Source organism: Salvia miltiorrhiza, chromosome 2 (genome assembly GCF_028751815.1).
Source record: "Salvia miltiorrhiza cultivar Shanhuang (shh) chromosome 2, IMPLAD_Smil_shh, whole genome shotgun sequence".
Classification (NCBI taxonomy): Eukaryota; Viridiplantae; Streptophyta; class Magnoliopsida; order Lamiales; family Lamiaceae; genus Salvia; species Salvia miltiorrhiza.
The window spans coordinates 54,681,413-54,699,068 of record NC_080388.1 but is presented as its reverse complement, the minus strand read 5'-3'; the positions used below and the strand labels follow the sequence as shown (position 1 = coordinate 54,699,068).

At 38.5% G+C, this 17,656-nt stretch overlaps 5 protein-coding genes across 11 annotated transcripts; 2 read left to right on the top strand and 3 right to left on the bottom strand.

Moving 5' to 3' along the window:
- The first annotated feature begins 2,196 nt into the window (after positions 1-2,196).
- LOC131010340 (uncharacterized) lies at positions 2,197-6,546 on the top strand. 7 transcript variants are annotated; one of them, XM_057937818.1, is made up of 7 exons: positions 2,199-2,386; positions 2,470-2,693; positions 2,836-2,968; positions 3,547-3,715; positions 4,312-4,348; positions 4,927-5,215; positions 5,309-6,546. In XM_057937818.1, the coding sequence occupies exons 2-7, from the start codon at positions 2,508-2,510 to the stop codon at positions 5,350-5,352; spliced, it is 858 nt and encodes a 285-aa protein (XP_057793801.1). In that variant the 5' UTR covers positions 2,199-2,386; positions 2,470-2,507; the 3' UTR covers positions 5,353-6,546. The 7 variants fall into 7 exon arrangements, with proteins under 7 accessions (XP_057793800.1, XP_057793804.1, XP_057793803.1 ...); XM_057937822.1 differs by having other exon boundaries at positions 2,199-2,390; XM_057937819.1 differs by having other exon boundaries at positions 2,200-2,386; positions 5,289-6,546.
- A 1,764-nt stretch (positions 6,547-8,310) lies between these two features.
- On the top strand, positions 8,311-10,721 carry LOC131010369 (single-stranded DNA-binding protein WHY2, mitochondrial). The gene is made up of 8 exons (XM_057937866.1): positions 8,311-8,483; positions 8,863-8,969; positions 9,059-9,144; positions 9,242-9,334; positions 9,441-9,535; positions 9,658-9,731; positions 9,914-10,002; positions 10,439-10,721. The coding sequence occupies exons 1-8, from the start codon at positions 8,446-8,448 to the stop codon at positions 10,562-10,564; spliced, it is 708 nt and encodes a 235-aa protein (XP_057793849.1). The 5' UTR covers positions 8,311-8,445; the 3' UTR covers positions 10,565-10,721.
- A 50-nt stretch (positions 10,722-10,771) lies between these two features.
- LOC131010379 (RING-H2 finger protein ATL58-like) lies at positions 10,772-13,709 on the bottom strand. The gene is made up of 3 exons (XM_057937879.1): positions 12,984-13,709; positions 12,826-12,908; positions 10,772-12,474 (listed from the first exon to the last, which is right to left on the bottom strand). The coding sequence occupies exons 1-3, from the start codon at positions 13,227-13,229 to the stop codon at positions 12,177-12,179; spliced, it is 627 nt and encodes a 208-aa protein (XP_057793862.1). The 5' UTR covers positions 13,230-13,709; the 3' UTR covers positions 10,772-12,176.
- LOC131009755 (phytolongin Phyl1.1-like) lies at positions 10,806-11,516 on the bottom strand. The gene has a single exon (XM_057937164.1). It carries the CDS (start codon positions 11,514-11,516, stop codon positions 10,806-10,808), a length of 711 nt encoding a protein of 236 aa, XP_057793147.1.
- Positions 13,710-14,264: 555 nt separating the features above from the next.
- On the bottom strand, positions 14,265-16,818 carry LOC131010373 (uncharacterized). Its single transcript, XM_057937872.1, has 6 exons — positions 16,690-16,818; positions 16,362-16,529; positions 16,182-16,252; positions 15,456-15,561; positions 14,765-14,897; positions 14,265-14,642 (listed from the first exon to the last, which is right to left on the bottom strand). Exons 2-6 carry the CDS (start codon positions 16,442-16,444, stop codon positions 14,448-14,450), a joined length of 588 nt encoding a protein of 195 aa, XP_057793855.1. The 5' UTR covers positions 16,445-16,529; positions 16,690-16,818; the 3' UTR covers positions 14,265-14,447.
- Between the last annotated feature and the right edge of the window lie 838 nt (positions 16,819-17,656).

Below are 17,656 nucleotides of genomic sequence, written 5' to 3'. Positions count from 1 at the left end.
ATTTCAGTTTTGATCCAAATTTTGACTGTTATGAGACATCTCATCCAAGTACTTTTTTTTTTTCTTTTTATTATATGGTATGCTAATCAATATGATATGGTTTTGTTGAAAATATTACAATAATTGAGGCCAATGTTTGATTACTCAAATATCGAGACCCATGGGAAACACAATTATGGCCGCCCACAACACTCCCCAACCTCCTTCACCAGCGCGTCCCAATCAAACATCATTTTCTTGTACCAATAAATGGTTCTACGCTACAGCCGCCATTATCACAACTCAAAATCCAAAATAATTCCATCACAAACCAAATCTATGCTTTACTTATACGAGTTCACATTACAATTAAATTAAATTAAATTTTTTATTTATTCTTCGTGCCATAATTTATCATATACTATAAAAATAAACAATTATGTCTACTGCACAACACACACAGTTCCCAGACAAATACGTGAATAATAAAAATATTACTATAAACTATATTACACAGTCTTCTTGCAACTTTTTCTCTTATTTGATGAGCTACTTAAGAAAAATGGACTGCCTCAAATGCGCCCGATCAAACTCGTAATTCATCCGATTTCTCCAAAATTTATAACACCAAATTTAGCTAACAAAACTATACATCGTCTATGAATAAATGAAAAATAAATAAAAATTTAAGGCATTGATGGCAACTAACGAGATGTGAAGAAGTAGTTTGGAGGAAGGTGCAATTTAAAGTTTTATGTATCGTAATTAAGTTTCCCATATTTATTAAGCTCCGTTTTTGCTAGTTCTCCTATAGTTTCTCTTACTAGATCATTATGCTTTTAAAAATAAATGTTTTCTTTCGGAAAAAAAAAATATCAATGTAAATAGTTTCCATAATATAGCCTGGAAAAAAGAAGAAATTAACTCAAAGTTTGTGCTAATATTTCAGCCCATTCACAAAAGTTGTCAATGCAGTCATGAGTTTAACGATTAGTTGCTCTTTTAGCCCGCGGCGGATTTAGTTGCTCTTATACGGTTTATACCGTTTATTTTTTCGGGGATAAGTGAAATTTTAATAGACTTAAAAAAAATTATAATTCTGTCACTTACTATAATAAATAATTTTTAGGAACGAAGGAGGGAGTATATATTTTAAAAAAAGCAGGGGCTTCATCCCCTAATCTGCCCCTGTTTTTAGCCAAATATAATAGGTCAAGATGAAGCAACTTTTTTTTGGTCAAAATGGAGCAACTTGATTGAACAACAATACCACAAATCCATATATTCCAGACTTAGTTCACTTAATTTGACCATAGCTTTATAGACAAAAAAAGTCTACGTTGTTTTGTATATGCATAAGTAGGATATGTTTGAACTTACACATTAAGCCAAAGCAACAACCATATATCATAATCATAGTGACAAAAGTTACAAAAATTTATTAAAAAAAACTATCATAATGATTACAATTAAACATGAACAAAATATAACTAGTTACAATTAGAATACAATATCTACTAATTTTCGTCTATGAATAAGCGTTATGTTTTAAAAAAGTCTATCCCCACATTAGTATTTTATTTCATAAAGATATGCAATTTAACCTTATTAAATTTTTTAATATTACTGTCAATGAGTCCTAGCTCAAGTGACAAAGTTGAGGCACTCAAAAAATCTCTTTTGTGAAAGGTCTTGGGTGGTTCAATCTCGCCTGTGTGTGAGTAGTTTTTCCACATTTGTATGGGTAATGGAAAAGTCTTGGATTCAATTCCGTTTGAGTGTGAGTAATTTTCCCACCTTTTTATGGGTAGTGGTTCCGCCGCATGCGGATAATTTTCCCACCTTTGTGAGGTTCCGTCTGCTTGTGAGTTGCTTAGTTGATTATATAATAGATACTTTTCATAATTTTCAAAAAAAATTAATATTACTACAATTTTGTAGAATTTTAGTTTATTCAATATTATAAGAGGTAACAAGAATAAAATTTTCCACTTCTTTATATAGGATTTTAGTTGGGAAAAAGAAGTTTGAAATTGATTGAGAGTTAAAAGACATTTTAGTAGTTGAAGGTGTGTTGGGGTGGGGGACCATTGCATACATAAATTGAATGAGAAGGGAGGGAGAAATAGAGCGCGTGGGGAATGGATGTTAAAAGAGGTTGGGGTTGGGGGCTGGTGGGGGCTTCATATCTATATAATTCATGTCCGTATTATCACTCGCCCTTTCTTCTTTTTCCAATTCCACCTTTTTTTATTTTATTTTATTTTCTCTTCCCTCCATTTCTCTCTCTCCTCCTCATCTCTTTTTTCCCTCCCTGCTGTCTCTGACCTAATTGTCTCTCCATCTCCACCACCATCACCCCACCCTTCAACGCTTCATAATCCACCCACCATCTCTACTCCTTCCAGTAAGTTGTCTCCAATTTCACCCTATTTTTCTTGATTTCCAGATCCGCAGTGTTCAACTATACTGACTTTGCAGAGTTGCTAGAGGATCAGATTAATCGAGATCACCACCAGAGAAAGACGATGACGGCGGCAGCAAACATCGCCGGACAGTTCGGAGACACCACGTACACCAAGGTGTTTGTTGGCGGGCTGGCGTGGGAGACGCAGAAGGATACCATGAAGAAGTACTTCGAGCAGTTCGGCGAAATATTGGAGGCCGTCGTCATCACCGACAAGACCACCGGAAGATCCAAGGGCTACGGATTTGTATGTCATTTCTTCTTCTTCTTCCTCACTTTATTCTTGTTGAATATACTGTGTGTGTGTAGATCGTGAGAGAATTATATTGATTAGATGAATATGTATCTAATTGAGCTTGCTGTATATTTGGGTGGAATGAATGATTCAGGTAACTTTCCGGGAACCAGATGCGGCAATGAGAGCATGTGTTGATGCAGCTCCAGTCATTGATGGGAGGAGGGCTAACTGCAATCTTGCTTCATTGGGCGTTCAAAGATCTAAGCCCTCTACTCCTAAGCATGGTATATTCATTTTCATACATTCATCATTTTGTTTTGTCTTTTACTTGCTTTGATCTTACTTTTCTTCATTGTATGCATATATGAGATTTTATTGGGTAAAACTTTGTTATTTTATGCATGCTGCTTTACCCCCAAGTAAATAAGAACCCAGCTAGCTAGCTCTCATATTTGATGATTAATTACTGCGTGTGAATTGAACTTGAACACCACTTTCTCACATCTTCAACATTTGGGACTTGGGAATTATGAGTTATTGACCACAAACACACACAAACAGAAACAGTGTGTGTGTGTGGGCTGGCCATATCGCACAGGATATGTTTAAGAAAAGCATGACAGCTCATTTCTTCTGTGAAAGACACACAACACGCTTTAGCTTTTGTGCTGCTATTTCTTTACCTTTGCTTTCGGATTTACCACAACTGGCATGCCCAGCTGTATTATTTATCCATTTAAACATTAAACCTCTCTACTACATGCATGCCTTCACTCAAGATTTCAATTTTATTTTTTATGTATGTACATATAATAAATCTACAACTAATTAATTATCCAATTTTTATATGGTGCTGGCGCAGGTGGAGGAGGGAGGAACATAAGGGTGATGGGGGGTTTTCATCAGGGAGGATTTCAGGGGGCGGCGACAGCAGGTGGAGTGAGCGCTGCGGCGGCAGCGGCTGCCTTCGCTTCCGCTGCAACCTTCCCTCATTATTCCATTCAACAAGGCATTCCTTACAATCTGTATGGGTGTGTATGCTCTTCATCATTACTGTTTCGAGGGCATTTGCACGTGCATTGCCAACTCACGCCCAGAATATATACTAACATATGCATGTGCATTTAATTTATATATTACCATCAATTTGAATTTTAAGGTTTTCCCTACCACCTCCCACCATCATCATCCTAGTCTGACATCTCTCTCTCTCTCTCACCCACACAAACATGAACACATGCTGAAACCAAATGACTACCAACCAATAATGGCTGCTCCATTGATCTTTAATATCTTGTGCAAGACACTTCTATTGCATCATTCTGCGTTTTTACTCTTTTGAAAAAACATGTACACCGCGATAGGCGTGTATGGTTGGACCACCCGCATTATGTTGCTGCATCCACTGATATTATTCTAGTCCAACGCATGTTCAGTCTTTCCATTATCATCATCATTTTCTTCATCTCTCTCTCTACACACACACACCACTGTTGAAGAACATGAAATGATTGATAATTATTGATGCATGTTTAGCTTGTGTCTTCTTTAACTCTAGCAACTGTTAACAAATAATTGATGACAGCATGAGATCCTAATACCTTGTTTTGTTTGGCAAAATCCCCAGGTTCTCTCCATACTCGGCTGAATATGCTTACCCCACGGTCTGTACATAACTCCTTTTTTTTCTGGACTTCCTCCACCATCTCTAATTCTCATGAAATGCTTCATTGACCACTACTATACATGCACTGATAATTACTATAAAACATTTTTTCTTAATCATTTATCTTACTAATTAATAAATAAACATTGAATTGCTTCATATACTACTTACATTTTTGTCAACGAAAGTCTATTTCTCAGAAGTTGTAACTCTACACAATTTCTCAGGTTTCTGTCACGATGAAATTAGTTAAATACCATGAAACACAAGGACTGCGTACCTTCTCACACACGCATCTATTCTTGACAATATTGTTTGGCTTACAAACTAGATCTTTAACAAAATCACCATTTTTTAATGTAACAAAATGGTATTTTGAATACCATTTGATTGGCTCTCGAGCATCCTCCTAGTTCATGGCTCGACTGATGGTAATTGGACTGAAAATATTATGTAATTACATAATGATGTAATATTTAATTTTGCTGAAGCTGATTGCAACTATTTTCCTTAAGGAATTAAGTCGATGATATTTACTAGAAATTAAATAATTATATAAGTTATTTCTTGATTTAGAGCTACTACGGTGTGTATGGAGGAGCAAGCGCACAGTATCCACTGTATGGATCTGGGAGCAGCGGGCTTGTCTCAGGAGCGGCGGCGGCTGCTGCTGCTGCTGCTTACTACCCTTATCTGAACTTGAGCGATGGGAGCGGAGGAGCAACGGGGTATTCGGGCAACCAGGGCTACGGCGTTCAGTATCCCCACCACCTCTTCCAGTATTCAACGATGAACTCAACTGGTATTTACCCGCCACATTATGGCACACCTGTATCCCTGGCGCCACCAACTCCACTTCAATCAGGTTTGTGCATTTTGTTGAGTAATTTGGTGTTGAAATATGATGGTGTTGATGAGTGTACTAATATCTTTGACAGTCTGCTTTGCTGTGCCGCAGGCGTGACCGTGAGTCTGCACGCACCACCAATACCTCATCGTTGAGCTAGAGACTCGTGCATGCGGATGAGATCATTATATTCTTTCAATTCGGTTCACTTCATTCCTGAAGTACCTTTGGCCTAACCATGGTTATCTTTCTACATCTCTCTCTCTATCTCTCCCTCTCATGGACGAACCCCCCATAGGGGTTATTTGCATCCAGAAATGGAGCACGCCTTATTCATCATATGCACTTCTCTCACTAGGAAAGGTTCCTAGCTACAAGAGAGTGCAAAATCGCATGCATGTGCATCTCAATCAACTCTTGCCTCACTTGGGAAGGAAGGCAGAGTTGGTGAGTCGGATCATCTCTTGCTTCAGCCTCGGAAAGGCTTAAGCAAAGATCAAATCATTTTCAATTCATCAATGCCCCCTCAAGGGGAGGGGCGGCCGAACAAACAGTCTTTTTATTCATGTTTGTCACATATATATTAATAACTTCTAAGTCCACTTTCATTTTCAAAATGTTGATCTTGAAATGGCTCATCTTTTCAAAATTAATCTCTCTTGTTTTTATTTTCTATATTGTAGATGGCAGTAGTAGATAGTAATTAGGAAAATGGGGCAGGGGATGCCCCAGATTTTGTTGTTTGATAACTTTAGCTAGTCTCAGGATTTGAAAAACTCTGACTAGTAATAGTTTTGTTGTGGTGAAAAACTATGTTTTTTTTTCTTTTTTTTTTTTTATAAAGTAGTAGATCCTGTCTTCTTTTGGGAAAAGGGGGGTGGGGTCTGAGTGTTTTGTTTTGATGTAAATGTAAAAATATGGAATGATGCACGGGGGGTTCAACTATTGGAGTTGGAGCCGTTGTGACGTAGTATTCTGTTATAGCTAGGTAGATTATAAGGTACCTTGTAAGAAACTCCACCAATGGGGTAGGAGTTTCATTGCATTGGAAGTTACCCTCAGATATTTTTGGTCTCTTTGGGTTCTTCTACCCTAACACACACCAACCATGGTTAGGACTCAGGTCATCTTCATCCTTGCTTTCTCCCTCTCCCTCCCTCTCTCTCTCTCTCTCTCTCTCTCTCTGGAACTTGACGCACTTTGAATTCAAGACTTTGGTTTGTAATTGTAAGCTAGGGAAGACTTCTTGTCATGTCATTTGTGTTGGAGTAATTTAGTGACTGCTTGTTAATTCGACTACTGATGGATTATGTAACATAATTCCTATGCTTGAGACAATGTTGCTCAAATTGTCATTCCATGATGCTGCTGGCAGCCTGGCATCCTTATTTATTTTTGTGTCCGATTAATTTCTCCTTGAGATTTAACAACACAATACATTACGAACAAAGCCTTTTAATCCGTTTCTCAAAAAAAAAAAGCCTTTTAATCCTAATTTGTTATTTTCTGAATTTTGACATTCAAGAGGTAGCAGATATATGTAGTTGAGCGAAACTATATTTCATCTTCAATTACTTCCAAGATTTGATTTTTTTTTCCGAAATCCAATGTACAACTTTAGAAAAAGAAGATATATTGTGACATATACATAAATTGAAGATTATTACAAGTGTGGTGTGGATGGAAGGGCATGAATTTTAATAAAATAGTGAAAAATGTATATAAAGTGAAGAAAGGGTATGTGTGATAGTAGTTTTTTTGTAAATATTTTGTGTAAATGTAAATAAAAATATAAGAGTTTATGTATAAAATAGAAAGATCACAATTCTTATGGACGGACAAAAATGTCAAAAAAAAAAAAAAAAGCCTAGACTTACAATACTATCTTACTATATAGCATATCTCGAATTCTTCAAGAATCTCAATCTTTGAATGTTGTGGAGTCTTTTCTGTAGAAGAATTCAGTTGCTTTTCACCATTTAGTGGTCGCGTACTCAAAGAATGAGATCTCAATCAATCCTTGCTACCTTCCAAGATATTTGATATAACTACGCGCTATTGGTTTCTTTTCCAGTCCCCTCTCAACAAACACTATCTTTTTAATGATTCCAATTCATAGATCATTCAATTCTGCATCCGGATGTTGATTTCTCAACAAGACTGAGGAGGTTTCTTTTTTTTTTTTTTTGACAAATTATGCAACTAAATAAAGAAATTTTAAAGATCTAATTCGAAACTTCAGATCTTGGGCATCTCTTATTGAAGAGGCTTCTTAAAAAAAAAAATCGACGATGAAGCACAGTCTGTTGGTAAGACGCTTCCCCTCCAACCAATAGGTCGGGGGTTCGAGTCACCTTAGGAGCTAGAGTGTGAGTGAGTTTTTTCCTTTGTTTGGTTGTAACAAATTCAAAAAAAAAAAAAAAACTAAAAAAAAAATGGTGAAAAGAGGTGCTTTATATAGATAAATATAAAATAATACTTTATTCGTCTATAAAAAATAATCCTAGAAAAGGACGACACGTGTTTTAATGAAAATAGTTTAATTTATTGTGAGTGGAACACGTAAAAGTACCCCCTCCGTCCCACGAATCTTGAGTCATTTTTTTATATGATATTTTTTTTTTACCTTTATTCACTTTTTCATTTAATTTATTGTGAGTGGAACACGTAAAAGTACTCCCTCCGTCCCACGAATCTTGAGTCATTTCCTTATATGATAATTTTTTTTTCTTTATTCACTTTTTCACTTTTTCATTTATCACACTTAACACGCTAAATATTATTTTCTTAATTTTCATGCCGAAAAGAATTGCCTCAAGATTCGTGGGAATGAGGGAGTATGTTAATAATAAATATTAATAATAATTAATTGTATTGTGAGTGAAAATTAGGGCCATCATGACGTGATAGATAATTTTTAAAAATAGAAAGAGACTAATTTTGTAGACATTCCAAAACCATAAAAAGAGTCTATTTTTTGTGGACATAATACATTATTTTGTTTTGTTTATAGTTCAGAAATTTAAAGATGCTTGTGTCCGGCCCAATAAAAATAGGCAATTGTATGTGGGCTTGGGCCTTGAAATTCTAGAAAAACGTAAAAGGAGCGGGAAATCAAAGACGGACGACTGGGACGAGTGTGGTGTGAAGTGTAGGTCTTTCTTTAGAAACCCGCGTTCACACTGCTACTCCTGCGCCACCGGCGGAACACTCTCTCGCTCTTTCTCTCTCTGGTTTCGTGAAGAAAGATGTTGAAGCTGTCGAAGCTGCTCCTGCACTCCTCAAGGTAAACCCCACCCTGCAATTCTCAAAACCCTCTTTTACTCTTCACAATTTCTCCTTTGATTTCTTACTGTAAGCCGAATCGCCCCTCAATATCCTTAATGCTTTTGTTCCTTCAATTCGTTTGTTGCTTGCTCTTATACTCACTCTAGGGCTTCTGGGGTTTTAAAACCATGCGATTCTTCTCATTTCTACTGACAATTTTTTAGTAGCCAAAATGCCCTCAAATTAATGATGAGCTGCCGTTGTTAGAAATGATCTGTTCGGTCTAGCATAGGCGAGTTGGTTTGCTGTTGTCTAGATAAGTTTGTGCAGGTGATTACTTTTACTTCAAAAAAAAAACAAAAAGATGATGCCAGTTACTCTTTTTGTATATGGAGCAGGGCTTCGAAGAGTATGCTTGGTGTAGCTGCTAATGACTTCAAATTATTTAGTGGCATTGCCACCCGGGCGTGGATGTCTACTGCTACAGCAAAATTTGAGCCTAGCGGTATCACACCTTTTCACCATTAAATCCAACTTCACCTCTTCCTTACTCAATCTCTGTTTTTAATTTTTTGATTTTTGGGAATTCTGCAGCTAAAATATTTGCACCTTATTCAATTTACAAGGGTAAAGCTGCACTATCTGCTGATCCTCTTCTACCCAAGTTCACTAAATTAGAAGTATGATATCAAATAACAAAGCTTAGTTATTTTCATGATATGTATTCCATTTTTTCCCTCTCAATATGAAGCCGTAATTTGGATCCCTCATTTGTAGACTGGAGATTACAGAGTTGAACGTCGTGGCGTCATCATGTTGACATTTTGGCCCGCTATTGGTGAGCGTAAATATGATTGGGAGAAAAGGCAGGTAATTTTTTGACTGAGGTGACATTGTTCCTTGATCTGTATTTTTTCTTAACATTCATACTGCTGGATTGATCAGTGGCTTATATATGTTATTGTGTATACTTCAGAAATTTGCTCTGTCCGCAACAGAAGTTGGATCCCTGATCAATTTGGGTCCAAAGGATTCATGTGAATTCTTCCATGACCCATCAATGCTATCAAGGTTGTTTATCTATTTGGTTTTAATATGTTTGTTTGCATTTTGAATCTTTTGCGAGCTATTGTTCTCAATTTTCTCATCTTTGGTTAGTTTAGATGTGAAATTAACTGCAATTTAATCCACAGTAATGCAGGTCAAGTTAGAAAGAGTCTTTCAATTAAAGCACATGCTGATGGTAGTGGTTACTTTGTTTCTCTGAGTAAGTATTCCTTTTATTTGTGAAGTTATGCAAATGAATCACGAAGTTGAGTGACTGGTATGATGTAGAACGTAGTGTTATAGCTAATTCTACCATCGGTACTTGTTTATCTTTGGTTTTGAACAAAGTGCAATAGGAATACCTAAGTTACTGAGTGAATATATTGCTGTGTTGCTTTGCAGGTGTTGTCAGCAATGTCCACAACACAAATGACCGGTTTGTTGTTCCTGTCACTGGTGCTGAGTTTGCAGTGATGCGGACTGCTTTCTCTGTAAGACATTATCTTTTATTTCATGTTTTCTAGTCGATATTTACTTATTTGAGAATGAATTGCATATAGTGAGACGCGTCCTTCCATTTTGGTGATGGCTTGTAGATTAGTGGCATGTGTACCCAAAATACATAATCAACACATAGTAAAGGATTCTTTGGCTACTAGTTGATCCTGTGCTACAAGTATGAGGATTTTGATGTTGATGCTTCACACTTGGTGTAGTTCAAAATGGATCTTTTCATTTTCGGTTTTTTGTTTTTTGTGGTTTGGAGAACATCAGATTGTAAGGTGTCTCCATGAGTAAAAAACTGAAGATGCCTGGTTAGTGCAGCCTAGAATCATGACTGTTTGGATGTGCTGAAACATGAAATATCCCTTGATGCTATTTCATTTGTGCATTGTTATGCTAATTTGCTTCATCTTGTTGGTGCAGTTTGCCTTGCCGCACATCATGGGTTGGGATAAACTTGTGGTGAAGGTCCCTTTTAGCGGTAATGGTGAATCTTCAGGTTCAGCTAGGGTGGTTCCTCAAGCCCAGACCTCTGAGTGGGATAGATAGATATATGTTCACTTTTGCCAATCATCTTTGTAATGATGCCCATTTTGTTAATTAGGGTTTGAGTGTCATTGCAGTCTGTGATACTTCCCAAGTGGCTGTTTCTGGATTCTATAACCATTTGCAGTAGTAATTAAGCAATCCATTTTCAGAGGATAAATATTTTCCAAAACTTTTCATATCTACATCCACCTAATGTATATGTATATATTGAAATGCAAAAGGCCTCCATCATATATATATATCAACGAATGCACTCTATACCATGGCATATAACTAACCAAATTACAAGTAGAAGAAGGCAGACTGCAGCATCGATGGCAAGAACAATCCTCACTTGGCGGCACCACTTGTCTCTCAGATTCTGGGTGCTGGACTTGATCCTCGAAGACGCGTCGGAGTCCGTGGATCGCCTGTGCTCCGGCGTCTCAATATCCCTGGCAACAGCCGCATCATCCTTGATCTTCTTCTTCTTGTCTTGTTTGCAAGGCCTTGCTAGGAGAGGGGCTTTGGTGGAAGTACCAGCTTCTGCGGCGGCCCCATTCATGGCCGGCCACGGCGTGGCAGTTGCGGCCTCTAAGGAAGCCACCAGGCGACGGACGACGGGCGCAAAGTGGTCGTCGAGAGTCTTAGGAGTGGCAATATTGGTGAATTCATCCCTCAAGCTTTGAAGGAAGGCAAGGAGATGGGAGTTGGTGAGAGAGTGGCGGCGCAGAATAGCGAAGTAGACGAAGGCGTCGTCGATTAAGAAGGAGAAAGTGTAAGAAGCAATGGTTTGGGAGTAGGATCTGTGGTAAGGAGGGATGGATTCCAAGCACAAGGCGGCCATGTTGTCGATCTCGTGGTTGCCGACGCTGTATTTGTAGATAACGCGCCCCTCCTTCCATACGCAGCAGTAGGAAACCCTATCCATTGCACAGATGTTGGCCGGATTTGCGGCTGTCGCCACAGACATGACTGCCGGTTTATTTCAAAATTGAAATGGCCACGACCAAGCTAAGCTGTAAGAGAGAGAAAGTCAACACAGAGAGAGAGAGTAGTGACTGCTTCTAGTTGTCGTTGTAGATAAGACAAGTGGTTACTGGCGAAGTCAGTAGTTGACTCAGTCAAAATAGATCTACTTCAACATGTTGAGTTTTGATTTGGCCCAACTCAATTCTACTTAACTCCATTTACCATTTTCTTTCGTAAATGTAATCCCGGAGTTTGAGCAATTTTTTTTAAATACGAATTTTAAGAAGTTAGTATTTTGTATGTTAAATGCGGTGAGTGAAAAGGTGAATAATGAAAAAATCTTTTGCCATATAAGAAAACTGCTCAAGTTTTACGGGACAACTCCAAAACGAATACTGCTCAAGCTTCGCGAGACAGAGGGAGTACATATGCTTAAAACATTTGATCTCTTCCCCTCTTCCCTATTCATATTCATGTATGTCATAACTATCTTTTCTCCAGCTCAACATATATAAATGAATAAACAAGGCAGCCAGGCTTAAGCATACATTAGAGTTGTTCAAGTGTTGGGAAAAATACATAAATAGAGAGCGATAATGCCTCTTCACTCTGTACACAGAAAATGAGAAAATTAGAATATCAATATTCCAATTGATGAGATTCATTTGACAGTCTCCATGACACCCCTTTGGGTTTGAGCTTCTGGGTCATCATGTTGATCCCTTGCGATGGCAACAAGGCCTTCATCTGTCTCTGAAGGCGGATCACTGGTTTGAGGATCCTGATTAGTCTGAGTCTGTTGGTGAAGAGTGGGAGCAAGAAGAGAGTGGCGGCAGAGTGGACAAGTGGTGTGTATGGTTAGCCAGAGGTCGATGCAGTCCATGTGAAACGTGTGCCCGCAGCTTGGTATCTGCTGTAGTTTATCCTCCGCTAGGTACTCCCCCAGGCACACTGAGCATCTACCAATACAAACAACAAATTCATTCCCATCAATCATCATACATCCTATCCATAACTCCTCACATATTTACTTGCTTACTCAATTTTATGTAGCACCACTAGAGAAACACAAGAAATATTTTGTTTTGCAACCAACAGAAAAAGATAGGCAAATCAGTTTTGTTATGATACTAATCCAGTTATACATATATAGAGAAACCAAACGGCTCTTCTTTAACTTCATATACAACACACAAACCAAAACAAAATATAGCTTGTAGCAACTACAAGTACAAATAATAGATGATTTGCTAATTCTCTGTGCTGCATATAAAGAAAGGATTATAGTTGAATGAAGACCTAAAACTTACAGTGTGTCTTTGACAGAAAAGCTGTGATTGAAGACGATAATAGGCAGCATCTCCCTCAGCTCCTTCTTTAGCCCAAGCTCACACTAACAACCAAGAATACAGTAAATTAGCATTATTAATTTAACGGAATGCTGATATTTACATACATACATACATACCCTGGAGATATCATCGCCGATTAGAACGGAATTATTAGCCCTCATTCTGAGAGAAGACCAGTCCGCCCGTCGCCGCCGGAGATAGAACCAATAAAACAAGAAGAGAAGTATAAATGTGAAGAAAATTGGGACTGAGAATATGAATGTTTGGTAGATTTTCAGCTGAGAAGATGCATTCGAGCAACAACTGCTGCTACCATTGCTGCTGCTACCTATTTCTCGCTCTGAATTCCTATTTTTCGACATCACCAACACTCACCAGCTCTGCTCTGATCCCCAAAGTAGATCGCATTTGTTGAAGCAACCAAGCAAGACGGGATTTTTTTTCTTTCCTTTTTAAACGAAGGTTGTCTGGGTTTATGTGGATAAAAATGGAATTGATAGGAGAAGAACCCTTGAGGCAAAGATCTGGAATTGGTTTGCCCAGGAAAGAAGAGATAGAGACATAGATCTTAACAACTGGTCCACTACACACACACACCTAAATAGATAAAGTGGAGAGAGAGAGAGTGAGAGAGGCAATTGAGCTGTCCAGAGCAAGTTTCTCTCTCATAAAATCTCGTATTGTCAGTTTCTTCATGTACCGATCTCCCTATTTGGCAACGGCGATCGGTGAAATGTCAAGCTTGTAAGATTAGATAGGGTATCAAATATTACAACATATGACATTTGTTTTGTCTCTATGGAACATCACCAAAATATTAAGTAGTATTATTTGTTAGATATTTGCTAGTATGTGAAAAATAGTTAGTTGATCTTTAACAATCAACAACTAATAGTTTCAAATAAAAAATCAACAACTAATACATTGGTTGCGTTGTGCCAAGTCCAACACCTGCCCTGCGGCGAACCGTCCATTCGCACCATCATTTTCATGTGTTCTACTACATTAATAATGTATAATGGAGTATAATATTATGTTAGAGCCCCACTAAGTACTTGCACTCCTAAATTCATTCTAAAAAGAATTCAAAATATCCGAATCATACTCTTTCGATACCAAGCCCCTACCATGTACTACTAGTAGTTAACATAAATTAACCCTGGCAAAAAAAAAGAAAAAGAAATTAAGGCTCTGGTTCAACCTCATGGCCCATGCATCCTTTTCCTTTCTAATGACTGCTGATGATTGAATTAGCATTAATCACGACTACCCTTTCGTCTTCTTGTACAGCTAATGCATGTTGAGATTAAAAAAGAAAAGAAAATGAAAATATCGTTTTTATAATAGTCTGGTTTACGATGGATGGCTCTTGCAAGAGCAACAAGACAAATAAACTACATAAAAAATAAAGATTGTATATTAATATCTCAGCACGTAGGCCAAAATAGGGTACAACATTTACATGCTAGCAGCCTGTACAGAAATGTTTTGAAACTGTTACATCTAAGGTGTGTCCATTTTTATGGCAATGGCAATTGCAATGGCGTACCGTAGCGCTCACTTGCATTTCTCACAGATAGTCATACATCCCTGACCTTTAGCCTGACTTCACTGGGGGAGTTGGGAGACTTTCTCGGGCTCGAAATCGAGGTGATTGGCTTTTTCGGGCTTGAAGGAACAACCGCAAACCTATAAACCAACATCTTGAAACATGGCAAGCACAACACGTAGAGGCCTCCAAAAATAAATGGTGCAGCAACAAGCCATCCCAGCAACTGCACATATGTCAATACCATCCATCTGTTTAATCAAACTGTTGCCCTATTTTTTAATGCTTCTCAAAAACACTAGACAGCAGGAGATGGATATGAATGTAAATGTCAACTTGGTTTCGTACCGCGTGGAAAATGCTCTGCAGGACTTCCCATGAAGCTTTTCCGGTGACCACTTTCTTAAGAGCATCAGAAGTTAAAGCAAAATGAGGTCCACCAGTAATGAATTCACCAAATCGTAGAAATGGAATCATCAGACTGTTGAGAGAAGAAATAGACAATAATCACAAATTCTGAGATTGATCATTCAAAATTTCTGCTAAGAATAATAAATAGAAATCAAGTCCTAAAATATACTAGTCGTATCATAGTATGATATCACATGACTTACTACTCGCAGTTACAAACCAAAGGCGTAAGTTTATAAGATGAAACCATTGCCATATTACATTTGTGCGTATCCTCCCAACCAATATGAAGAAGGGGAATAAGCAGAAGTGGACGCTCACAACCATACTACAAAAGCCTGGCTCCCAAAACATCAAATCATGCACTTTGGCAATTTGACTCGAAAAAAATACATCAAAGCACGCATCAAGAATTTGATGGTAAAGGCAGAGAAAGAGAAGCATCACTATGCCAACTAGTACTCTGCACCCTAACACACAGAAATCCTTGTCATGAATATTGCATCGAGGGTAAAGGCTATCACCGGGTGCGCAATGAACTAATACTCATTGAACCTTGTAGTGTTAGGCGAAAATTTAATAACAGAACAAACTGATAGATGATGACTTGAGCTTGATAAAGGATTACCTCAACTCAATCGGAGTAGCAATAAAGTTAGTCAGCATTACAGTTGGAGCATGACAATGGGATCCAAGTACCGCAATAGCTAACCCGCATAAAAACACAGTAACCCCTAGTGAAGATGAAAAACTCCAAGTGTAAGATAGTCATCCAGATCGCATCTTTGCGGCCCACAATATCAGATATTTAGGATATGTGATATAACATCAAAGAGGGGGACACAAGATTACATACTCAGCAGAAAGTTAATAAAAGATATCAAGTCACGAGACAAATTAACTAGTTGCACTTCCAAGAATTAAAAAATTTGTGAAGGCCAGATATTTAATGGATAACGACAGCAACAGCAACTACAACACCTTTTTTGAGGGAGTGATATCAAACACACAATATCAAAGCATAAGCTGAAACCAAAACTTAAAAGTTTGTGAAACCAAAAATAATAAGTTTCCAAAATTTCCTTTTATAATAATCATATTACTCTACCGTAGATCCTGCAGTAACAGGGCTATCTTAGACAGGATTTAAGAACAGACAAAGAAAGAAGATATGAAATCGACTGTAAATTCATCATCATTCGGAGAGGAAGAAGAAAACCCTAGAAAATGATCAATTTCAGCTCAAAGCTGCATGGATGAGGTATAATGCGAACAAAAATGATTTAAAAATAATGAATAAAAGAAATGGCAATGAGCTGAATCAGTGAGAGCATTAGTTGAGGAAGGAACGTACCACAGATGGGAAAGAGTCCTAAGGTGATTCCGAGCGCAGCGGAGAATGACAGCTGCTTGGGCTCGGCTCCCCTATCAAATCAATCAAATTGCCGAAATTTGAGTGAACATAACAAGCATTACTCGCAATTATGAGAAGAAATGTAAAAAATAAAGAATTGAATTTGGGAAAGAGATTAACCGGCGAAGGATTTGGTGAAGAGGGTCCACAATTTTTTTACGGAACCATGAGACCAAAAATCCAAATCCAAAGCGTTTCGCCATCGTTGTGTGATTTTGGTTGAGTAATGAATCCTTGTTTATGGGGTGAGCTGCGGATCAGGGAGAATTGATGGATTCCTGCTGCTGCCTGCGCTCAAATCAAGATGAAGTTTTGTTTAGTTTAATTTGAAATATTTGGATGATATGCGCAGAGAGTGTGGTAGCTCTGGGTGTTGTTCAGACGGTTGGTTGGTTAAAACTAAATTGGGAATCTGATTTAATTGATTATCAAAAAACAGGTCCTGCGCCTTCTTATGGAGATCAGAGCCTTAACGACGTCGTCTCAACCACCGGTTATTCCTTTCGTTGCTTGTCCCACCAAAACATACTCCCATATAAGAACATCATTTAATTGATTTTTTTTTAGAGAGAGTAAGAGCATTGACAACGCCCTTACTCGAGTGCCTACTCGAGTAGAGCGTTGCACTCGAGTAGGGCGTTGCAGGGGCACCTACTCGAGGGATACTCGAGTCTTCGAGTATGCACGATGGGGGAGAGGGAAGGCGCGTGCATTGCACGCGCCTTAATTTAAAAAAAAATTAGAGAAATTCGAATTTTAAATGAAAATTTTGACTGCTTTTCCTCGATCTCCGTGCTTTGACAGATTGTTTTCAATTTTTTTTTTCTTCTCCTCCTCTTTAAAAAACCCCATCTCCTCCATTTTTCTTCACATTTCTTCTTCTCCAATTTTCTTCTCCTCCATTTCTCTTCTAATTTTATTCCTTCATGGATCCACACAACCCTTTCTATGATCCTAATTGGTGCCCCGATCTCTCCGCCGATTATCACCCCGATATGGGAGGAATCAACTTGGAAGAGACCCCAGCCGAGGAGGAACCAGCCAGTGCAGAGCAGAGTGCCTCCAAACCGAAGAATGACGGATCCGCGAACGTGTCAACCCCATCATCGGCGTCGACCTTAAGATCCGGCAACTTCAAGGCCACTGGGCCCGAGTGGCGCGGATGTGCGTCTCTGGGAAGCTATTTGGACGGAGACGCGCAACAATTAGCCTTCCGGCCATTCCGACGATATGCTCCGGGACAAGGCCCAAATCCTCTTCAAGGGTCGAAGCCCACAAAAGGCCGCATTCAACTATTGGAATGCGTGGAGAGTTCTCCGGAACAATCACAAGTTCAAGTCGATGTACCTCGCCGGAGACGTGCACGCCTCCAAGAGGACAAAGACTACGGAAGAGGGCGGCTTTACCACCTCGGC

Bases quoted from the DNA above. Each gene is read 5' to 3' on its own strand.
- LOC131010340 (XM_057937817.1), top strand. From the start codon at position 2,508: ATGACGGCGGCAGCAAACATCGCCGGACAGTTCGGAGACACCACGTAC. The intron at 2,969-3,546 runs GTATATTCATTT...GTGCTGGCGCAG, and splicing joins GCCCTCTACTCCTAAGCATG to GTGGAGGAGGGAGGAACATA. The intron at 4,349-4,926 runs GTCTGTACATAA...TTCTTGATTTAG, and splicing joins CTGAATATGCTTACCCCACG to AGCTACTACGGTGTGTATGG.
- LOC131010369 (XM_057937866.1), top strand. From the start codon at position 8,446: ATGTTGAAGCTGTCGAAGCTGCTCCTGCACTCCTCAAG. The intron at 8,484-8,862 runs GTAAACCCCACC...TATATGGAGCAG, and splicing joins CTGCTCCTGCACTCCTCAAG to GGCTTCGAAGAGTATGCTTG. The intron at 9,145-9,241 runs GTATGATATCAA...CCTCATTTGTAG, and splicing joins CCAAGTTCACTAAATTAGAA to ACTGGAGATTACAGAGTTGA.
- LOC131009755 (XM_057937164.1), bottom strand. From the start codon at position 11,516: ATGTCTGTGGCGACAGCCGCAAATCCGGCCAACATCTGTGCAATGGAT.
- LOC131010379 (XM_057937879.1), bottom strand. From the start codon at position 13,229: ATGTCGAAAAATAGGAATTCAGAGCGAGAAATAGGTAGCAGCAGCAAT. The intron at 12,909-12,983 runs GTATGTATGTAT...CTTGGTTGTTAG, and splicing joins TCGGCGATGATATCTCCAGG to TGTGAGCTTGGGCTAAAGAA. The intron at 12,475-12,825 runs GTAAGTTTTAGG...TTGTATTGGTAG, and splicing joins TTTTCTGTCAAAGACACACT to ATGCTCAGTGTGCCTGGGGG.
- LOC131010373 (XM_057937872.1), bottom strand. From the start codon at position 16,444: ATGGCGAAACGCTTTGGATTTGGATTTTTGGTCTCATGGTTCCGTAAA. The intron at 16,253-16,361 runs GTTAATCTCTTT...TTGATTTGATAG, and splicing joins CTTCACCAAATCCTTCGCCG to GGGAGCCGAGCCCAAGCAGC. The intron at 14,643-14,764 runs GTACGAAACCAA...ACATATGTGCAG, and splicing joins TGCAGAGCATTTTCCACGCG to TTGCTGGGATGGCTTGTTGC.